The sequence below is a fragment of the Sphaeramia orbicularis genome, chromosome 19 (genome assembly GCF_902148855.1).
Source record: "Sphaeramia orbicularis chromosome 19, fSphaOr1.1, whole genome shotgun sequence".
NCBI classification, from domain to species: Eukaryota; Metazoa; Chordata; class Actinopteri; order Kurtiformes; family Apogonidae; genus Sphaeramia; species Sphaeramia orbicularis.
The window spans coordinates 15,055,906-15,075,326 of record NC_043975.1 but is presented as its reverse complement, the minus strand read 5'-3'; the positions used below and the strand labels follow the sequence as shown (position 1 = coordinate 15,075,326).

Genomic DNA, 19,421 nt, shown 5'->3' with positions numbered 1-19,421 from the left:
TCCACAGCTACCACTGAACATTCATACACCAGTGTGAGTAGCAGCGCTGGAGGTAAGGAGGGTAAGGTGTCTTGCCCAAGGACACAACAGCACATGGACAGAGTGGGACTCGAACCGCCAACCCTTCGGTTATTGGACGATCTGCTGTGCCATCTGAGCCATGGCCGCCCCATAAATAATAATAGTAGCAATAATAATAATAGTAATAATATAACATTTTGAAAATTGCCTAATAATTTATAAAAACATCAAGCCCATAAGTGTGAATGTGAGAGTGATTGTTTGTCTCTATATCAGCCCTGCAATGAACTGGCGAAGTGTCCAGGGTGTACCCCGCCTTCGCCCTTAAGTAGCTGGGTTAGGCTCCAAGCGACCCCCGTGACCCTGGTGAAGATAAAGCGGGTTCAGAAAATGAATGAAGGAAAAACATCAACTGTGTTAGCAGTTTGGCAGTCAGTTTCAGTCATGGTCATTTTACTGAATCGAAGGCCAGCAGTTATTATGGGATTTCATGATGATGAGGGATTTATTTGTGGAAAATATTCTAAGCTTTGATACCAAAAAGGTTGTCCTTGGCCCATGTCCTGTTCATTAAAATACAGATGCAGAGGTGATTGAACAGTACAAAGACACAATAGGCTAATAGTGAGTAGGTTGATTTGTCACCAAAATATCCCTAGGTGTGATTGTGAGTGAATTATTGTCTGTCTCTATACGACAGCCCTGTAATGACATGGCAAAATGTCAAAGCTTTACTTAGTGACCCTGCAAAGGATTCAACCGCTATGAAAAATGAATGAAAGAATGAAATGTGAAATCAGTTACTGCTGTTTGATATCAAACAGTGATGTGCTTCGAAGGTTCGCTGGTTCGATTCCCTGGACCAGCAGAGACATTGTTCCCTGATGTGCCCTTGAACAGCACCCCTAATTTGCTCCCTGGGCACCTGAAATGGCAGCATACCATTCTTAGTCAGCAGTGTGGTGTGTTCCCGCATGTTCAGATCAGGGTCAGTTACAAAGTAGGTTGTATATCCACATATAAATATTTTCCAAAAATAAAGATTATTATTCAAAATCTGAATTGGCAGCTTTCAACAGCTTTTCTCAATTGCTTTGGCGGAATTCTCAATAAAATGTTTGTAACAATATATGCAAACCCCCAAACTTCAGGGCATCTGCTCATAACATTGTTTTCCTCTTTTTAAGCAAATTGCCAGATTGACAGAACTGAATCTATTGTACAGGTGAAAATTCAGTCCAGTGCTAAAAAGTGAAAAGCATAAATGAATATTATTATAGTAATATGATTTTTGCGCTGTTAATGTTTGTGATTTCATGTAAATAAAAATGCAGTTAAAGCTTACGTGAAAATAGGAGCGTGGAATGTATAATGTGGCACCTGCTATTGTTGAAATCTGCATTTGAATCTGAAAAAACTATGACTGGACTGAGATCTGGATGGAAAGAACATTTCCAGCAGTTACTTTCATTCTCACAAATGCTCTGTGGTTCATGTTACCAAAGATACTTTTCATTTAGACCTCTTATATGAGACAGTAACTTTATTTCAAGCAACTTTTTATGGCTTTTACAGGTAAGCTAGAGTATTGTGCTGGGAACTGCTAAAATAAAAGAGCCAAAGCAATTGAGAAAACTGTAAACATCTTTTATTTTCTTAACAGACCAAACTGCGGTGGCAGAATTAACAGTCATCCCAGTAAAGCTTTTTGAACTTGGATTTCTTCAGCTACCAGCCACTGCAACAGTAATAATAATAATAATAATAATAATGAGCAACAAAGAGCTTAAACATTATAAAGCGCTGTATTTCAAATATATACAAATAAATAAGTGATATGTGAACTCCATCACACAAAGTCATAACCACAAAATGTCGACACCAAGAATCAATATAAACATGAATATTTCTCTGGTCCAACCACGACCATATTAAACCAACCACTGCCTCAAACTGTTTTCAGTAGTTTCATGCAGAGCTCACAGAGAAATCACATCACTGATCATTTTACCAAAAGTATCACGACAAAATCAGACCACTAATACAAATGCCTCGTAACAAAATAAGACAACTATCAGCTGCTTTCACTGAATGCCACTACATTAGAATTACATCTGAAAAAACGGAGTAGAATTGTGCGTTGCTTTGTGTTTCTATTACAAACCCTTATGTCCAGTTGTCATTTTTAAACTTCCATTTTTATTTTTAAAGATGTTTTTTTTTTTCATGTCTCCAGCCAATTAGAAGACAGACTGGATAGACAAAGTTCTTTACATCACTAAAAAAAGCAGCGACGAGGGCAGCCATCAAAAAGGTCCAGAACCACAGTATTAAAAACAAGCATACAGGAGATAAAACACAGCACTTCAGCAAACTTTAAAATGCATTTTGGTACAATTTCATCATCCAGCTGGACTGTAAAACACCTTGAAAAAAGCAGCAGATACAAAAGTCATGCATATGTGGATGTGTGTGTGAATGGAGTGGTGTTTTGTGTGTGTGCAAAAACATAATGAAAGTCTTGGGAATATGTAGCGCAAGGCTGTTCATGTGTTGTGCTCAATTTCACAACTTAAAGAATGATAGAAAGGAAAGATGAAAAGTAGAAATGTTTGTGTCTCTTCGGTGTCATCCACGCTTCGTCGTTCTGTCTTTGGATTTGAAGCTCAACAAAGCTCCAGGAAAATGTAGTAACTGAAGGCATCGTGGTGACCTCAACTTCATCTGTTCAGTCTTTTTTTTTTTTTTTCCACAGACGAAACCATCAGACAGTGAAGTCCCGACCTCATGCGGCAGGACTAGAAGTAGTAGTTGTAGTACGAGCTCCCGCTGAGAGGTCACAGGTCAAATGTCGGCCAGTGATCAAGGACACTTGACAGGAGCAGAGGCTGCAGAAGAAACGTGGTTTTTCAAAGAGGCTGGGCAGGGATGATATAAAACCTGGAAGTTTGGGTCTGATAACAGCCGGATCAGAGCCGGTGATTGTACTTTCAAACCAGTTCTTCACATCTGAACATTAAGAACCAGCTCTCAGAATGAAAACAGGTTTCAGAGACTTATCAAGAACCACTTATGATGAGGCCAAAAAGACCAACTACTAGACCACCATGGAGCTAGAGTCTATTCTGTTAAATCCAAAGATAAACCAGAGCCTAAGTACGGGGGTGAATTTGAAGTAGCAGGGGTCTGTAGAGGAGGCATATTGTCTTTTTACACCACAGCAACATTAAGTTTCGGCACCTATTCTGCACCCAACCATGTTTATGGTTATCATATGATAAAGAATGTAAGTCTTCATTGATTCAACAGCACTACAAGGACCAGGGTTCAATTCCTGTGTGTCGAGGAGAGTTCAATTTCCTTCTCTAGATTTTAGAGGCACTTTGTCAGCTATAGAACTTGGTTTAGGGTTAGGGTTATACGAGATGTAAATCACATTTGCTAAGCCTACTATAAGACTTTATTAGCATTACTTCCTGGACATGTATATTGATAACTAGTGAGGTATCCTGGTTTTTTCATTAGCTACTAGCAGGAGCAACTAGTGGGACTGCAGATCTCACTTTCCCATATTTAATCTACTGAAGCTCAGAGAATACAGAGAAAACTGAGTAAAAAATAGATCATTTTTGTTGGTGAATCAGTGTTCCGGAAGATAACGTTCACTATAGAGCAGGGGTGTCCAATCCTGGTCCTCGAGGGCCGGTATCCTGCATGTTTTAGTTATTTCCCTCTCCCAGCACTCCTGATGGTCGTTATCAGGCTTCTGCAGAGCTTGATGATAGGTTTATCATTTGAATCAGGTGTGCTGGAAGAGGGATACATCTAAAACATGCAGGATACCGGCCCTCAAGGACCAGGACTGGACACCCCTGCTATACCGTAGAGTCTTTAAATGTCCAAATGGGTCAAATTTGATGCTGCTGAAAAACTGCATTTTACCTGAATTAATTAACTCCTTGATGTGAAACTGCTTCCAGTCTGAATGCAGCGGTGTTATTAATTTCTGGACACTCTACTCATCTTTGGATTATTTTGTTTTGTTTGGATTGTTGATTGGAAGAACCGATCAATAGCAGCATCAATACAATTATTTAATGAATACTATGCCAAATATGCCTAATGTCACTAATTTGCCTCATAGTTAAAGTTATATAATGCGTCTATTGTATGTACTATATTTAAATAAGCAATCTCCACTTAATTTAACACAAATAATATTTTTTTAAAAAAATATTGCAAATAAATTTGGGCAGTGAGGGGTTAAGTCTATTGATAGGATCAGTTTCTCAAAAATTATTAAACTTTTAGATCAGTAGATGCTTTGGCCATGAAGGGATATTTAGGAAATTATAACCTTTAGCTAACCAGGTGGATAATATTCCTTTCCTCCTCATTCTGTCATTTCCTCATCTATGACCATATATAGACAGATATCATGATGTAATTACATGGTTTTATAGTTGCTCAGTCGCTCCAGTATCTCTACTCCTGTACAGAGCCCTGCTTCAGGTTTTCAGTGAATATGCACCATCTCAGCACAATCCCAAAAATGCAGTTTTAGCCTCAGATCGTTTCTGAATTGTGCTTTAACGGTGCATAATTCCAGGACAGAGGTGAAACTGAATAACCTGGGTCCTGCAGGGGCCACTGAGGCTCTGCAGCCCTCAGAGGTCAGATTTTAAGGGAACTAAGTGAAACATCCCAGACCAGTTGATCAGACCTCTAGTCCAGTCCAGTTCTCCACCAGCTGCCTTCTGCTCATCACGTGTAAACACAATCTGGCTACAAAAGCTCTGGAGATGGATTCCAATGGGGTCCAGTCCTGCTCAGACATCACACAGTCACATAAGGTGCTTCAGGTGGGAAACTCCACCGACGCGCAGATGTCCAACATGTTCAGGAACCTTCTGCTTCTCAGATCTGGGCCACAAAGCCTCAACATACGCTGTGTCAGGGTTTGGATGCCAGCAGATTGATGGGATCTTAGAAGTCGTAGTCCCAGCCGGAGTTGTCGTCTGGCGGTGGCTCATCAGTGTCTTCGGGAAAACTGTCGAAGTTACTCGTGTCAATGGGAGAGGAAACCTGGACGGAGCAACAGAATCAGATGAATACAGACTTCAAGAAGTGAGTTCGTTTTCCTAACATCAGAGTTATTATAGTCATCAAAATTAGACTCCAACTAGCGATGAATAATCACTTTTTGAATGGAAAAAACATACATCGCACCACTAAAAAACTCCTTCCACAAGTAAAAATCCTTATGAACTTATGGAAATTTCTAACTATGAAAAAATCTGCCTAGCATTTAAGCTTAATAACTAAAAGAAACATAGGTATTCTTACTGTTAATAAGACATAAAATACAATTCATGCAAATGAGTCAGATAAAATGTTGTTACATCAGATTTTATGTCAAAATAGAAGAGAAAGAGGAGGATACAAGGACATTTTACATTTTTTGGCTCCTAAAACCCCTAAATCTATTTACATTTAGATCAGTTCCAATATATTTAAAATAACTCATGACACAACTTGTATTTTCACAAGTTTTACTGCTTCAGTTTTGTTTTTTAGATTTTTTTACGCACTTTGAAGAACAATTACAAGCAGTTTGAAGAATCATATTTGCAGATAAATCATGTTTAATTTGTGTCACTGCTAATTTTTTTGGCCTTGAGTCTATACATAGCTTTATCTTCCCTGCTTTCTGTTTTTAATATATATTTGTGCACATTTGTGTTTTTTTATACTTACGCCAGGTATGATGGGCGGAGTCAGAGTTCCTTTCTTCAGACCCTCCCAGTTAAAACCTTCAAACCACCTGAAGTCAGAAAAGGAAAGACTAGTGTCATGGCATTTGGTTTTCACATTCATACTTAAAACACACCTTTTACATCTGAAATCTCTGTGAAATCTCACTGTGGACGTTACAGTATGTCAACTTTAACATATTATAATTTTAGATGGAAATCTGCTGACTTTAGCTGCTACAGCCCCCTCAACAGGGTAAATAAATACTTTAATGAAAAAGAAATGGGGACATAAGCTACTTAATCAAGGTGATTATTGTTATAAAAAGCAAAGAAAAAATAAAAATGTGTGAACGAATTAACTTCATTTCATTTAATTTTTTTTCTTTCATTCTTTTGTGCCTCCATGTGTTTCATATGACTATTGTTTTGGGTGGATTTATGTATTATCCAAGTTTGTCAGTTTTACACCAGCAGATGGCAGCACAACATAAGTCAGATTGAATACACTATCAGATGATTTTGTCAGTTTTAACTCCATAACACTTATTTGAATCCACATTTTCACTAAATTAACCCATAAAGACCCAAACAGCCCCCGTGACCAAAACCATCCATTGATCTAAACTGTTTAATACCTGTTAATCCATTAATCCTATCAACACATGTAAATAATTGTTGTAAAATGCAGTTTGTCATCTTTTCATGGTCATCAGATATGACCCATTTGGATTACACTGTAACAGAAAGAAATGACAGAATCAGCTGCTCATTCACTCACTTGTGCTTCTGGATGTCTTTGACTCCATTTTTCAGGTTTCCAAGTCTTTCTGATGGATTATCTCTGTGGAAACAAACAATCAGTGTTTAGATATTTACTCTGTGCTTTTAAACAGTGTGTTATGACCTGCATGGAGTTACTAGCGCCCCCTACCTGCAGAGCTTCTTGATGAGGCTGGCTGCGTTTTTGGTGATCTTCTTTGGGAACTCGATCATGTCGATGCCTCTCAGGATGACGTTGTAGGTTTTCATCGGGTCAGGACCTGAAAACGGAGGGCTGTAGAGAAGCAGAGATGCTGTAAGATGATGATGACAGTAAACGGTGGGATTGTGCTGAACTCTGCCGACTCTCCTCACCTGCCGGTCAGCAGCTCGTACATCAGGATGCCCAGAGACCAGTAGTCTGCAGAGACATCATGACCCTTGTTCAGAATGATCTCTGGAGCAACGTACTCTGGCGTCCCACAGAACGTCCATGTCTTCTTGCAAAAACCGATCTTCTTAGCAAAACCGAAGTCCACCTAGAAGAGACAATCAGATACATCAGTATTCTCAAATTAGATCTATATTCTTTGTCGGATAATATTAACTTCTGTTGATCTTTTATCAGGTTACACACACAAAAAAAAAACTTTAGGTAAAGCGTTTCGGAAATTATCTGTATTATCTATATCCTATTTGTTCAGTTAGTCACAATGGATGCAAACAAAGCTACTAAAATTCATGCAAATCTTGACAAATAAATGGCATATTATCATTTAAAAAAAAAAGGTTACACACAAATTATTACAGTTTTGCAGTTTTTATTTTTATTTAGTTAACTTTGAGTGCATAAGTAGTTATGTATTTTGAGGAGTTTTATTGAATCAGTGTAGTCTTTATATGGTTTAAGTGGTTAGTGAAAATCTGATTTATAGAAGATGGAAAAAGTAGGATGAAATAATGTCTCAAATCAAAAATAAAGTAGGTTTTCATTAATTAAAAACTACAACTGTTTAAATCCTGTCAAATCCTTTTCAGAGTCATATAGCAACTACAGTGAGAAAAGAAGAGGGAATATGAAAACAGCTGATTTCATCTACATTTATATATTTGAAACTTCTAGTATAAATATGTAAATGTAGTAATCTCTTCTTGTAGTAGATTTTCATTTAGCTGTCATGTTTTTGAAACATTTTTACTTTCATTTCACTCGATGAAATTATTTTTTCTGTACTAAAGTAGGTACAGTGAGGTAGTAAGGTGCACCTTGTTTCTAAAAATGAGGCCTATTTTCTTCTAAAAAACATAATACAAAATATAATACTCCAGCTAATATTCAAATAGATTAATAAGAGTAATCAGCTAAAACAGTGGCTTTGTGGAATATTAATATTAAACAACAATGTTTTCATTTTCCATTTTCACAACTTCTAAATTTATGAAGTTTTTATTAAGTCTAGTTCAAGACTCAAATATAGTCTTTCAGTGATTTATTAAAGTTTTAAGAAATCTGCTACTTCAAAGGCAGGTTTTTTACTCAATAGAAGACAGATTGTGAATATAAAAACTGTCTGGTTTCTTTCTAATAGGTCTGTTTTTGCAGTGTAGTTTTAATTTTAGTTTAGTTTTAATTAACACTATTAATAAATGCTGCACTATAATAGACTCAACATTTGTATGTGTGTGTTGTTACCAGTTTGGCGTATCCGCGGCTGTCCAGGATGAGGTTTTCAGGTTTCAGGTCTCTGTAAATGATGCCTTTGGCGTGCAGGTAGGCGAAGGCTTCGACCACACAGCCTGTGTAAAACCTGGTGGTCGAATCTTCAAACGAACCTCTGAAAGGCACAGAGAAGACGACTTTAAATGGATAAAAGAAAATATGACGGAGTGTAAATGTTTTCTTTCAGCTTCGATTTCATTTGAGGACTTATTTGATTGATGGTACCTGTCTCTGAGGAGCGTCCACACTTCTCCACCCAGACAGGCCTCCATCAGCATGTACAGATATTTACTGTCCTTAAAGGTTCGATACAACCTGAAGACAAACAACACTAGGATTACAACAACGTACAACACACAACAGCATCCTGTGTGCAGTTACACACAGTCTGAACCCACTGCAAAGGTTAACTGTGAAAACACAAAGGTGTAAACTTAATTTTAGAAGATATGAAGTAGAAAAATATGTCAAATTATTGGTCAGTACAGTAGTGTTATAGATAAAACTACTTATACTGAGACACGTTGCGCATCAGGGGCATTATGGGAAACAAGTGACACAACAATATGATTGATAATATAAAGCCAAATCTCTTAATTTTCTTACATAAAAGTAAAAAAATAATCTCTAAGGCGATTAACCTTACATAGAACAGAAGAACTGATGATATTTCTGTAGTTCTGGCTCAGAGGTAACTCATTAATAATTTCCTCTTCCATTCTACTGTTCTTAATGGCTGCCGGTTAAAGCTTTACATAGTCGAAGGCCTCTCAGTAATTGCTGCATTTCTACAAGATGAAAGATTTTATCACAAAGGATTCAAAGCTTTTTGAGTTTCTGAGCCTTATAGCATCTTTTCAAAGCAGTGTATCAAGTTCAATAAAGCTATCAATTTACTTTCATCTATTCTTTTGCTGTATTTCTCTTTAAGAGGAAAATGTCTTAAAAACAGGAACAGTTAAGAGGATGATCCTTTGGAATATATATTTATTTTTGGTTTAAAGGCCAAGTGTGTCAGACAAAGAGGTATTTAGGCCAATCCAATTACAGAAATGAGCTTTTTTTTTTTTTATCTTTATATTCTTCAAAATTTCTACTATCTTTCCTGCTCTGCATGTTCACTTTACTGTAAATGCTGGTGTAACACTTGAATTTCCCCATTGTGGAATAAGTAAAGCTTTATCTTATCTTATCTTATTCAGAACTATGTTTTCATTAGTGAATAAAGACCTGAAAATAGAATGAATTTATATTTACAGAGTTATGTTTCATAGAGTCTTTCATAATTCTACAATGGACATCATCTGTTTTCTGTTTTGTCCACCATTACAGCCACCTACTATGTTTGAGGTACAATGCACTTCATTAAAAATTCCTAAATGGGCAAAATAAACACTGGCTGTGATGAGGGACTTAAACATTTTTAGCCATAAAACACAATGAGGTAAGGGGAAAAAATTATGCAATCTGTAACTACACCTCTAGGTGTCACTAAATAACACAAACTGAACCTTTAAATTGTATTCAGGTTATTACCTCCGCCAAGGAGGTTATGTTTTTGCCAGCGTTGGTTTGTCTGTCTGTCTGTCTGTCCGTGTGCAAGATAACTCAAAAAGTTATGGATTACGGATTTGGATGAAAATTTCAGGAAATGTTGACACTGGCACAAGGAACAAATGATTAAATTAAATTTTGGTGGTGATCGTGTGGGGGGGCTGATCTGCCTTGGAGGAGGTCTGCGCTCTCCGAGTGCTTTTCTAGTTCACATCCTGTTTTTGTGAAAATAGAAAAATCAATTAACCTGACGACAAAGTCGCAGTGCGCCTCGGTCATGATGTGTTTCTCTGAGCGGATGTGCTCCTGTTGTCTCGTGTCGACAATGTGACGCTTCTTCAAGATCTTCATGGCAAACGTCTTCGCCTCCTCGTTCTTAAGCTGGACCTGAAGAAGAAAAGACATTCAGGTTTGTTTTGTATTGGATACTTTGGATTATTTATGTTGTGTTTCTGACCAATCAGCTGCTGTTACACATGATGAATGAGCCAATCAGAGCAGTAGTGTAATTTATACACTACATTGTTGTAGATGAGAAATATAGGTATAGTTTTGAAATTTTGATTATTTTTTATTTTCTTCTTTAAGTTTTGCTTTTGTTAGCTTTACAAATTTATTATTTTTAAGGAACTGAGGAGTTTTAGTGTAGTTTTAGATAGTTTTAGCATTAGGATTTATGAGCAAAGCCTTGATTTACAGAAGTTGACAAAGATAAGAAATTAAAATGACATCAAATATTATTCATTTACATTTAGTATCAGACTGTGCAAAGTCATTTTATTCTTGTTCACTACAATATTTTAACTTTACTTGCATTTCAGTTTTGTTTTAGTTCATGTTGCATTGCTTATTGTAGTTTATCTTACAGTTTGTGTTCTTGAAAGCTGTCATTCTTATTTTTTACTTCAGTTAAAATTATTTTCTCATAGTTTCATTAGCGGTAATAATCATGGTCTGATGGTGAAGTGCACCATGGGAGTTGTAGTGCTCCACAGGCTTGTATGTTTTGACATTTTATCACAGAAGAAGATATTTTCTTTCCCATCTCCTCTTCTTTAGTAAAGTTTCATGCTCATCATAATAACTGTCTAAAGGGGACTGTTACTACAGGAACCATAGGCCTTAAACATCTCCTCTTACTCTTAGACACTGAACCAAATGTGCAGTTAAACTTGTAAAGACACACACAGATATTGTTACAAGATGACACAAGCTTCTATCTCTGGACACAACTCCCCATGGTACATGAGCTTTTACATGTCAAACAGGACACGCCTTCTTCACAGGACTGTGAGATGTGTGTGGACTGTATTTATTTAGCCACATTCTTTCTTTGGGACAGACATAAAAGTTTATCTGTGTCTGTTTTTGTGCTGATTGCCTGACAGGTAATGGTAGAAGAACCGTTACTTAAGGTAAAGCATCGATACATTAATGGAAAACAAAACAAAAAATCCTACTTTAGCATAAAAGCATGACCAAAAAAATGTAAAACACAGATAAGACTAAAGGTATAAAGATTTGTCTATAAAAAAATTATTGTATTTTCTCTATTTGTATCTCAACTGTCTCTCACTTTTTTGAGTTAGAATGACAGCAAATGAAATACACACGGTTCCTACAATAGGTCTGGACCTTTTGTAAAATGTTTTTTTGTACCTGAAAGAAAATTCAGTGAACAAAAAAAGGCAAGTGTGTCTGCTAAATCACTTTAACGTGACACTGAGAAACAAATTAGAATGTTAAAGCTATTATAAACTGTGACTATTGGGGTAAAAAGTATATTTCCCTACAACATTTCAAAAGTGGAATATGATATAGCATTGATTGAAAATAGCCAAGTACAAGTGCTTGAGATTTGTACTTGTTTAAATGTACCTTGGCTCTTGTCACCGCTGCTGACAGTGATTAGAGTTATGTTGAGGTCAGAGAGATACTTCAGAAGTAAGAGGTCAGTTTTTTCTCAGAGCAGTTTCACTCTGACTCTGTGACTATAAATACCCCTGAGGAACGATGGGAGATCCTGAGTGGGGATTCCTTCCTGTTTTTGGGCAAACCCTGTCCAGGGCTTCTCCTCTGACCTTCAGTACCCTCAAACCCCGCCTCCTGGAGCAGAGAAACCTGACCCCCTTTGACGCAATGCACCAGCCGCTACATCCATCACAAATCATATCTGCACTGTGGGAATGTACGATACATGCGATCGTAGGAAACACCGTCTGCTGTAATTAAAGATGAAGGAAGCTCTGATGCCCATGTCATCTGAGAATTAGACTCATTCAGGTTCACACCTAATTAAAATGAATCAATGTAATAATCTGTTATAATGTCTGTGGTCATGGCGTGAAATATGGGGGTCCACTTGCAACATGAGACTGGATGAAAAGGCCAAACAAACTGATGCAAGTGGAAAAAACGTACAATTTCCAACAGCGATTATCTTACCATGCCTGGCACTCATGATTAAAATGAGTGGGAAATATGAATCTGGAAAAATATGTCATGTTTCCTCTTTTGCACAAGTGACAGAGTTGCAAATGGTCCAAAGTCCAGCCAAAACCAACTTTTACTCTGTATAACTTGAAATGCAGTCGAGTTTATGACAAAGAGAAGCAATGCTCAACACAAGTCAACTTTCATGTAATTTTCATGTTATTTTTTGATCTGGCCTATGTCTGCTGTGATCGGCTGATTGGCCTTGTGCTTTGTGTGGATTCTGCTGCAAGACTTAGATTCAGTAACTGCTCAGAGGTCATGTGTAGCTGTGAAACTGGCCCTGGTATTCTGCAAAAATATTGGACCTTTTATTCCTCAAACTAAAGGTCCTCCCAATGAAAGACAATAAAAGGCCAAAAACATTAGGTAGGCTGTGGGTATTATTACAAGCAATGAAAATTCATTTATTTAATGTCAAAAACACAGGCATCATACACCTATAACAACCACCGGATCAAATTTACCCCTAGTAAAATGCATAGATTAACGTATTTGTAATATCTGTGCAAAGCTGGTATATCCTATTTGATTGTCTTTTCTTGAATCCATTAAACCTTATGTGTTGTACAGTGTAAGACTTTGGCGGAACGTTGGAGATCTTGATAAGGAGGACCAAAGTTCCAAGCATGTCACCCACTGATTAGAGGACGCTTCACACCAAAATACTTCATCTTTTAAACATGACAACATCTATAGTCCTATAATATTTAAGGCTAACTTCCCCTATTCCATATTAACCCATAAGGACCCAGTGTGACATTTGTTGCACTTAACAAATGAATTTTTCTCTATTTTTAACCGTCCTTTTGCAGTTTATTACCCCATTTATTGCAATATTACCTTCTGGGTTTTTTTTTTGGTTTTTTTTTGTTTTTTTTTTTTGGGGGGGGGGGGGGGGGGGGCGGCAGTGAAAATCAGGTATTTTACAACAATTAGTTTACTAAACATGTAAATGTTCATAAAAGCTCAGAGTAAAGTTGAAGATTATTATATCAAAAATAGAGGAAAGTGAAGAAAAAGGGACTTTTTCAGTAAAATGTATCATTAACTGAACATAAATCAAGTGTCTCCATCCACTGTCACTGATTCAACTCCATGAGTTTTACTGGTGAAACAATGTTGTAGAAGATGACAGTGTTTCCATGTTTCACTACAGAGCCTCTGAATGTCCAGATGGGTCGTATCTGATGACCATGAATCAATGACAAACTGCATTTTACACCAATTATTTACATGCATTGATAGGATTAGTGGATCAACAGGTATTAAACAGTTTATATCAGCAGATGATTTTGGTAGATGGTGGATGTTTGGGTCTTTATGGGTTAAATAGGAACATAAAAGTACTATCAGTAAGTATACTGGTTTTCTATACATTTAATACAACAGTATGTTGTTGTTCCCACAGGAATTGATCTTTAGAAGAAATTTTGGTCTGCCCATCAGTGGAATGAAATGTCTGCCCATGGTGGAAAACACTGGAAGGACACTGGTCATTTTGAGCTTTTGGAGCACTGCCTGGCCAGTCTTGGAGGCACATGATTACTGGTTTTCAGTTACCAGCACTGATACTTTACTGGAAAGTTACTGCAACTAGATGCGCGGACACATACCTGTACAGAGTGATCTGTGAGTTGTGATTAAATTAAGATTAAATAGTCTCCTCAAAACTGGGCTAAACACTCGGACCATCTGAAAACTAGAAACTGTTTTCCAATGTGGGATAAAATTAATCCAAAACTGCTCCAAACGTGATATGAAACTAGTTGCATGGTAATTACAACTAATCTGAGCATTGCTTGTATTTTAGTAGCATCATGTCACATGCACAAATAGACAATTACCAACATCTGTTTTTTAGCACCTATTTGTTTATTAGGTATTTATTGATCATTTAATTTGCAATGACTTATTATTATTATTGACTTTTACACTGTTTGGATTGTTTTTTAGTAGAATCATCATTTCATCTCTGCACAAAAATGAGAAATTAATTACCTGTTTGTTGAGTTTTCCCTGTATTACTACATGCATATCTACAGAAAACCTCAAACCCTATTTCTATGTCATGCAAATCATTCTGTTACTGTAAACTCATCTGATGTTGTGTCATATCGTACCAGCTCGACTCGTCCAAAGCCTCCAACTCCAAGTGTGTCAATGATGTTGAAGTCGGTCAGCTTCAGACTGGAGAAGAAGGCATTCTCCGCCTCATACCTGAACAAAAAAAAAAAAAGACAAAAAGAAAAAGAAAAACACAATGATGCATTCACTGAACACAGCAGAAATCCATAAAAGACAAAGGCTAAGATCAGCTGAGTATATTGCACACCTGCAGCATTTAACCACATGAAAGAACGGGAACTTCTTGGAGGTTTGGATGGAGAAGGAGGTGATGGGGAAGGAGGAGGAAGAGGAGGATGGAGGAGCAGGGAGGCTGGCGAGGCGATCCCTCTGCCTCTGCTTCACTGGGATTGGGAGCAAATCCCTCATCTTTTAATTTGACTTAATCCACAATAATAAAAAAGAAGAAGCTAAGGGACACTTTTTGTTTCTTCTTGGTGTTTTTTTTGTTGTTGTTCTATACCATTCAGGAATGTAAGTCAGTCTGGAGGTCAGTCTGACAGGAGTGTTTTAGTTGATATAGACGGTCTAGTCTTTTACTTGTATCTTTGGAACACGATCCAAAGTATAAAAGTGTAAACAAACTTTGTAATTATTCCCAAATCTTTATATTTTTTTCTCACGAGAATGTTCGGCAAAGCGTTTGCAACAAAGCTGTCTCAAATGAAGAGCTCCACTTCCAGTTTACATGGTGAGAGACGGTGACGAGGGGTTGACAGCGATGATAGTGGTGGCAAGAGGTTTTGGTTTGGGGTCCTGAGTTTGCCAGATCCTCCAGCTGTGTGAGCATGTAGGTGCAGAATCCGGAACAAGTGGCCTCTAATATCTGCAGCTTTGATGTAAAATTAAATATCCAGGTTAATTTCAGGTCTGCTACTCAAAGTGAGAAAACCCCCCAAAAAGCTTTGTCCCTTTCGCCAAAACAGTGTCCACGTCTGCTCTGGCTGAGTCCTGCAGGCTGTAATGCCAACCAGGGTGGGACAGCCCACATGGCAGGATGCTGCTGGCAGTATTTTTAGCACATGGAAACATTGCTCAGAGGTTCAGTCAGTAAACGCTGCTCACTCAGGTGACAGACTGTCCGAGGCCGACACCAGAGGACACTTAAGATGATTTATCAGGAAGGTCCTGCACATATCTGTTCACCATCTGCAGGCATCAGTAGTTTTATAGTTCAGTGTTTCATGTTTATTCAGGCCACAACATTTACAGTCTCAAAAGTCTGAACATGCACACTTATTGTTTTTGAGAGACATATCATTAGGCCCAAGCTGAGTAATGCCAGCACAGGGCCTATTGAGTCTGCAGTGGGCGCATGGGGGTGAAAATGCCAGTGACGCGGTCGCCATTCACCATTGTTGCCACTCTCACTCATATTCACATTCACGGCAGTGAGACCTTTCCGAACATGTAGATATCATGTACGCCAGGGATATCAAACTCATTTTCTTTCAGGGGCCATATTCAGCCCAATTTGATCTCCAGTGGGCCGGACCAATAAAATAATAGCAGAATAGCCCATAAATAATGACAACTCCAAATTTTTTAGTGCAAAAAATAACATTAAATGATGAAACTATTTCTATCCAAAACAAAAAAGATGTGAATAACTGGAAAAAACTGAAATTTCTGAAGAAAAACAAGTACAATTTTATCAATATTATGCCTCAACTTATGATTTCTACATGTGCATTACAGATCAGATCTACCAAGACACAAAACAGGCAGAAGATTGTTAAAATTGCACTTACTTTTCTTAAGATATTTCAGGTTGTTCATATTTGTTCAGGTTATTGACATTTTATTGTTCAAGGATAGTAGAATTTTATGTTCTTTGCAATAAATAAAAGAGGAAAAAATTGGTGTTGCCATTATTTATAGGCATAATGTCATATCATTTTTGTCACATTAAACCAAGAAGAAAATTGGTTGATTTCTAGGTTATTATGCTATTATTTTTTCAGTTTGTTGCCCTGACTGTTAATATATTCAGGGTAATTTTTGCATTTGCACTTTGTAAATTCATCTCACAGGCCAGATTGGAAACCTTTGGCGGGCCGGTTATGGCCCCCGGCCTGCATGTTTGACACCTGTGATGTACGGAAACCGCATATTTACATCTGCTTAGAATGAATGGGGAGTCAATGGGTCCACGCCCATTCGGGGTCAGTCATGTGAGTGTAAGCGCACAGCACATGACACTGGACCCCATGGTGATGTGGGGGACCTTGAGACCTTCAAATGAGGCCAAATATGTGGTTTCCATGGAAATGGATATATTGTTCCCTCGGATTATTAACATTTTTATAATTTATTTTTTTTTTAATGTTTATTTTTCTTTCTCCTACTCTCTGAGACTCAAATTTTGAACCCCTAAACACTTTCGACAACTCACCAAATTTTGCAAAGTTTTTTTCGGAAATTTAACTTTACCAAAAATTGCCTCAGTTCAGACATATGACAGCGATGTTGCTCTGGCTCTATATTTTAACTCTCCAAAGGCCAGTTCATTACTTCAAACTAAAATTGCTTTGTGGTAGCTGTAACACCAATGACATAATGACCTTTGACAATGATAAATGACTTTGAGTGACTGATATTTATTTGATATTATTAATAATAATTTCTACTTCTTTACCATATCAATGTTGTATTCAGTATATTTAATGTTATGTAACTGTGAATGAGTTTTACTTTGTGAAAAAAAGTATTTTTAAATGAAAACTTGAACTTGGCATTTTAAATAAATTGCCATTATATATATATATATATATATATATATATATATATATATATATATTTTTTTTTTTTTTATTATTATTTATTATTATTATTTATAAAGTTAAGGAGATATTCCCTGGAAAAATCTGATGCATTTCTTTATTACACCTAAGAAGGAAACTAAGCAGTTAAACGGACAGCAGAAATGTTGCAGGGAATGTGGAGAATTTGACGTAGATCACACACACGTCTTTTGTAAATGTGATAAAATAATTGTTTTGGGAGATGGTGTGTGGAGTGCTACAACAAATAATGGAGTTTGAGATTCCAATGTGCTGTGATATTCTGTATTTGTGTAACCTGTCTGATGGAAGTATAGTGGGCAATGACATATACTTGGTTAAGGTACTTTTAGTGGCTTGCAAAAAAACTATTACAAGACAGAACCACCAACAAAGCACCAATGGATCACAACTATTGAAGGAAGATATACAATGGAAAAAATAACTCACAAACTGTGACTACAAGAAGCACAAATGGACAAAAAATGGAATAAATGGACTGATTACAGAACCCAGAATGGTGGAAGGACTGAATAATGTGAATGTAATGTCGTGTAGTGTACCCAAGCAAGGTTTGTTTGTTTGTTTTTTGTTGTTTTTGGTGACTATGTGTTTATAAAATTTCAATAAAAACTTAAAAAAAAGAGTTAAGGGGATGTTAACTCTGTTGGATAAAAACTCAAACGCTGTAGATGATAAAGGTGGTGGTTAAGTATGTTAAAGTTAGATGCTACAAGCTGCAAAACAGAAAAAATAAGTGGCGCAAGGCACAACAAGCCCTGCCCCTCACATGTATTTCGCCCATTATAAGTAAATGGGAAGACTTCAAAATCATAAAAAATTGAACTTTGACCTACCTTTCCCAAAATATAATGACATCTATTCTGGGGCACTGCCAATCTACAAACCCAGTTTGGTATGAACTGAACCAATAATTTTGCTGAGGGGTCGGGGGGGGGGTAACAATAAGTCTGTTCTGTCAGGTGGACAGTGAAGGGACAACCTACTCCCTCTGTTGATGTAAAAATATAGTTGAGGGTATTTTAGAGAAGTAAACGGTAGCTGTGGTCATAACTGGAACATAGCAGGTGTTGTTATAAAATGTGAGTGTTGTACAATGGATACAAAAAATAATCTATGATGAGCTACTCTAGAAACATTTAAGACTCTCTCTGTAGATATAAAAATCTTATTCTTTCATTTCCCACTCTTATTTTCATGTGATTTCACAATAATGAAAACAAAATTCTGAATATTGCATTACATTTCTGCAATTAGATTTCCATGACTATTATAGACAGCACTGTTACTGTTGTTAACTGTGTTTTTTGAGACTGGTAGAAACTATCAATTTACCTTCACATCCAAAGTGTCATGTAAATTTAGATGCACATACACACACTGATACAGATATATGTGCACATATTTAGCTGCTGTAATGTCATGACATCAGACGGAGTGGAGTCATTTTCTTTCTTGGTGCAGATTTGCCACAACACACTCACGTTATGTTACAGTTAACAGAAGCATCATTACATGTGCTGTCACTACATAACATTACACAAACTCAGCTGAGAGTTATCTAGGAAAATACATAAAGTTAGAAGCGAAGAACTGCATGGGTAAGGTTCTATTTATTATGTAAATCTGTTAAGTGTTTTGTATTGATTTGTATTTACTTTTTTACATCTGTGTATGATTTAGTCCGATTAGGTTCATATTGTCAACTGAGATTACAAAGATTTCCTTTTCTTTTCTGTCAGGCAGATGGAAAACGTTCATTTTTACCTTGACAGCCACATCAAGTGACCCTTCCGAGGAACATGTCAAGGTAAAAAAATCAACTTTTTTCCATCTGTCTGGCAAAAAAAAAAAAAAAAAAACTTTATAGGGTATAATTCACTTTGAACTATTAACAATTAATATAAAATCATATGTTACACAATATGTTAATATGTACAAGTATGGATATGGCAAAATGACTAAGTAGTGAAATGTCAACATTTGTCGTTAATGTGAGTTGTAAGGCCATCAGGGGTCAAAACACACAATCTGAGTTTCTAATTTAATGGAAAAAAAAATTACAGCTAAAACCAAATTAATATATAACATCTGATGGTCAAAAACAATGTAGAAACAATTCATACGCCAAAAAAGAGATAAAGCACAAGGTCATTTGAAGGATGATTCTGAATTTATATGGAAAAT

At 36.8% G+C, this 19,421-nt stretch overlaps 1 protein-coding gene across 1 annotated transcript in view; it reads right to left on the bottom strand.

Moving 5' to 3' along the window:
* Positions 1-3,896: 3,896 nt before the first annotated feature.
* The window catches only part of LOC115410805 (cGMP-dependent protein kinase 1-like), a 119,544-nt gene continuing 104,019 nt past the window's right edge, over positions 3,897-19,421 (bottom strand). Inside the window, 9 exon segments of the mRNA XM_030122624.1 lie at positions 3,897-5,106; positions 5,779-5,845; positions 6,556-6,618; positions 6,709-6,831; positions 6,912-7,075; positions 8,230-8,371; positions 8,482-8,571; positions 10,058-10,197; positions 14,427-14,523. Of these exon segments, the coding sequence (XP_029978484.1) occupies positions 5,008-5,106; positions 5,779-5,845; positions 6,556-6,618; positions 6,709-6,831; positions 6,912-7,075; positions 8,230-8,371; positions 8,482-8,571; positions 10,058-10,197; positions 14,427-14,523 (985 nt within the window). The 3' untranslated portion in view covers positions 3,897-5,007.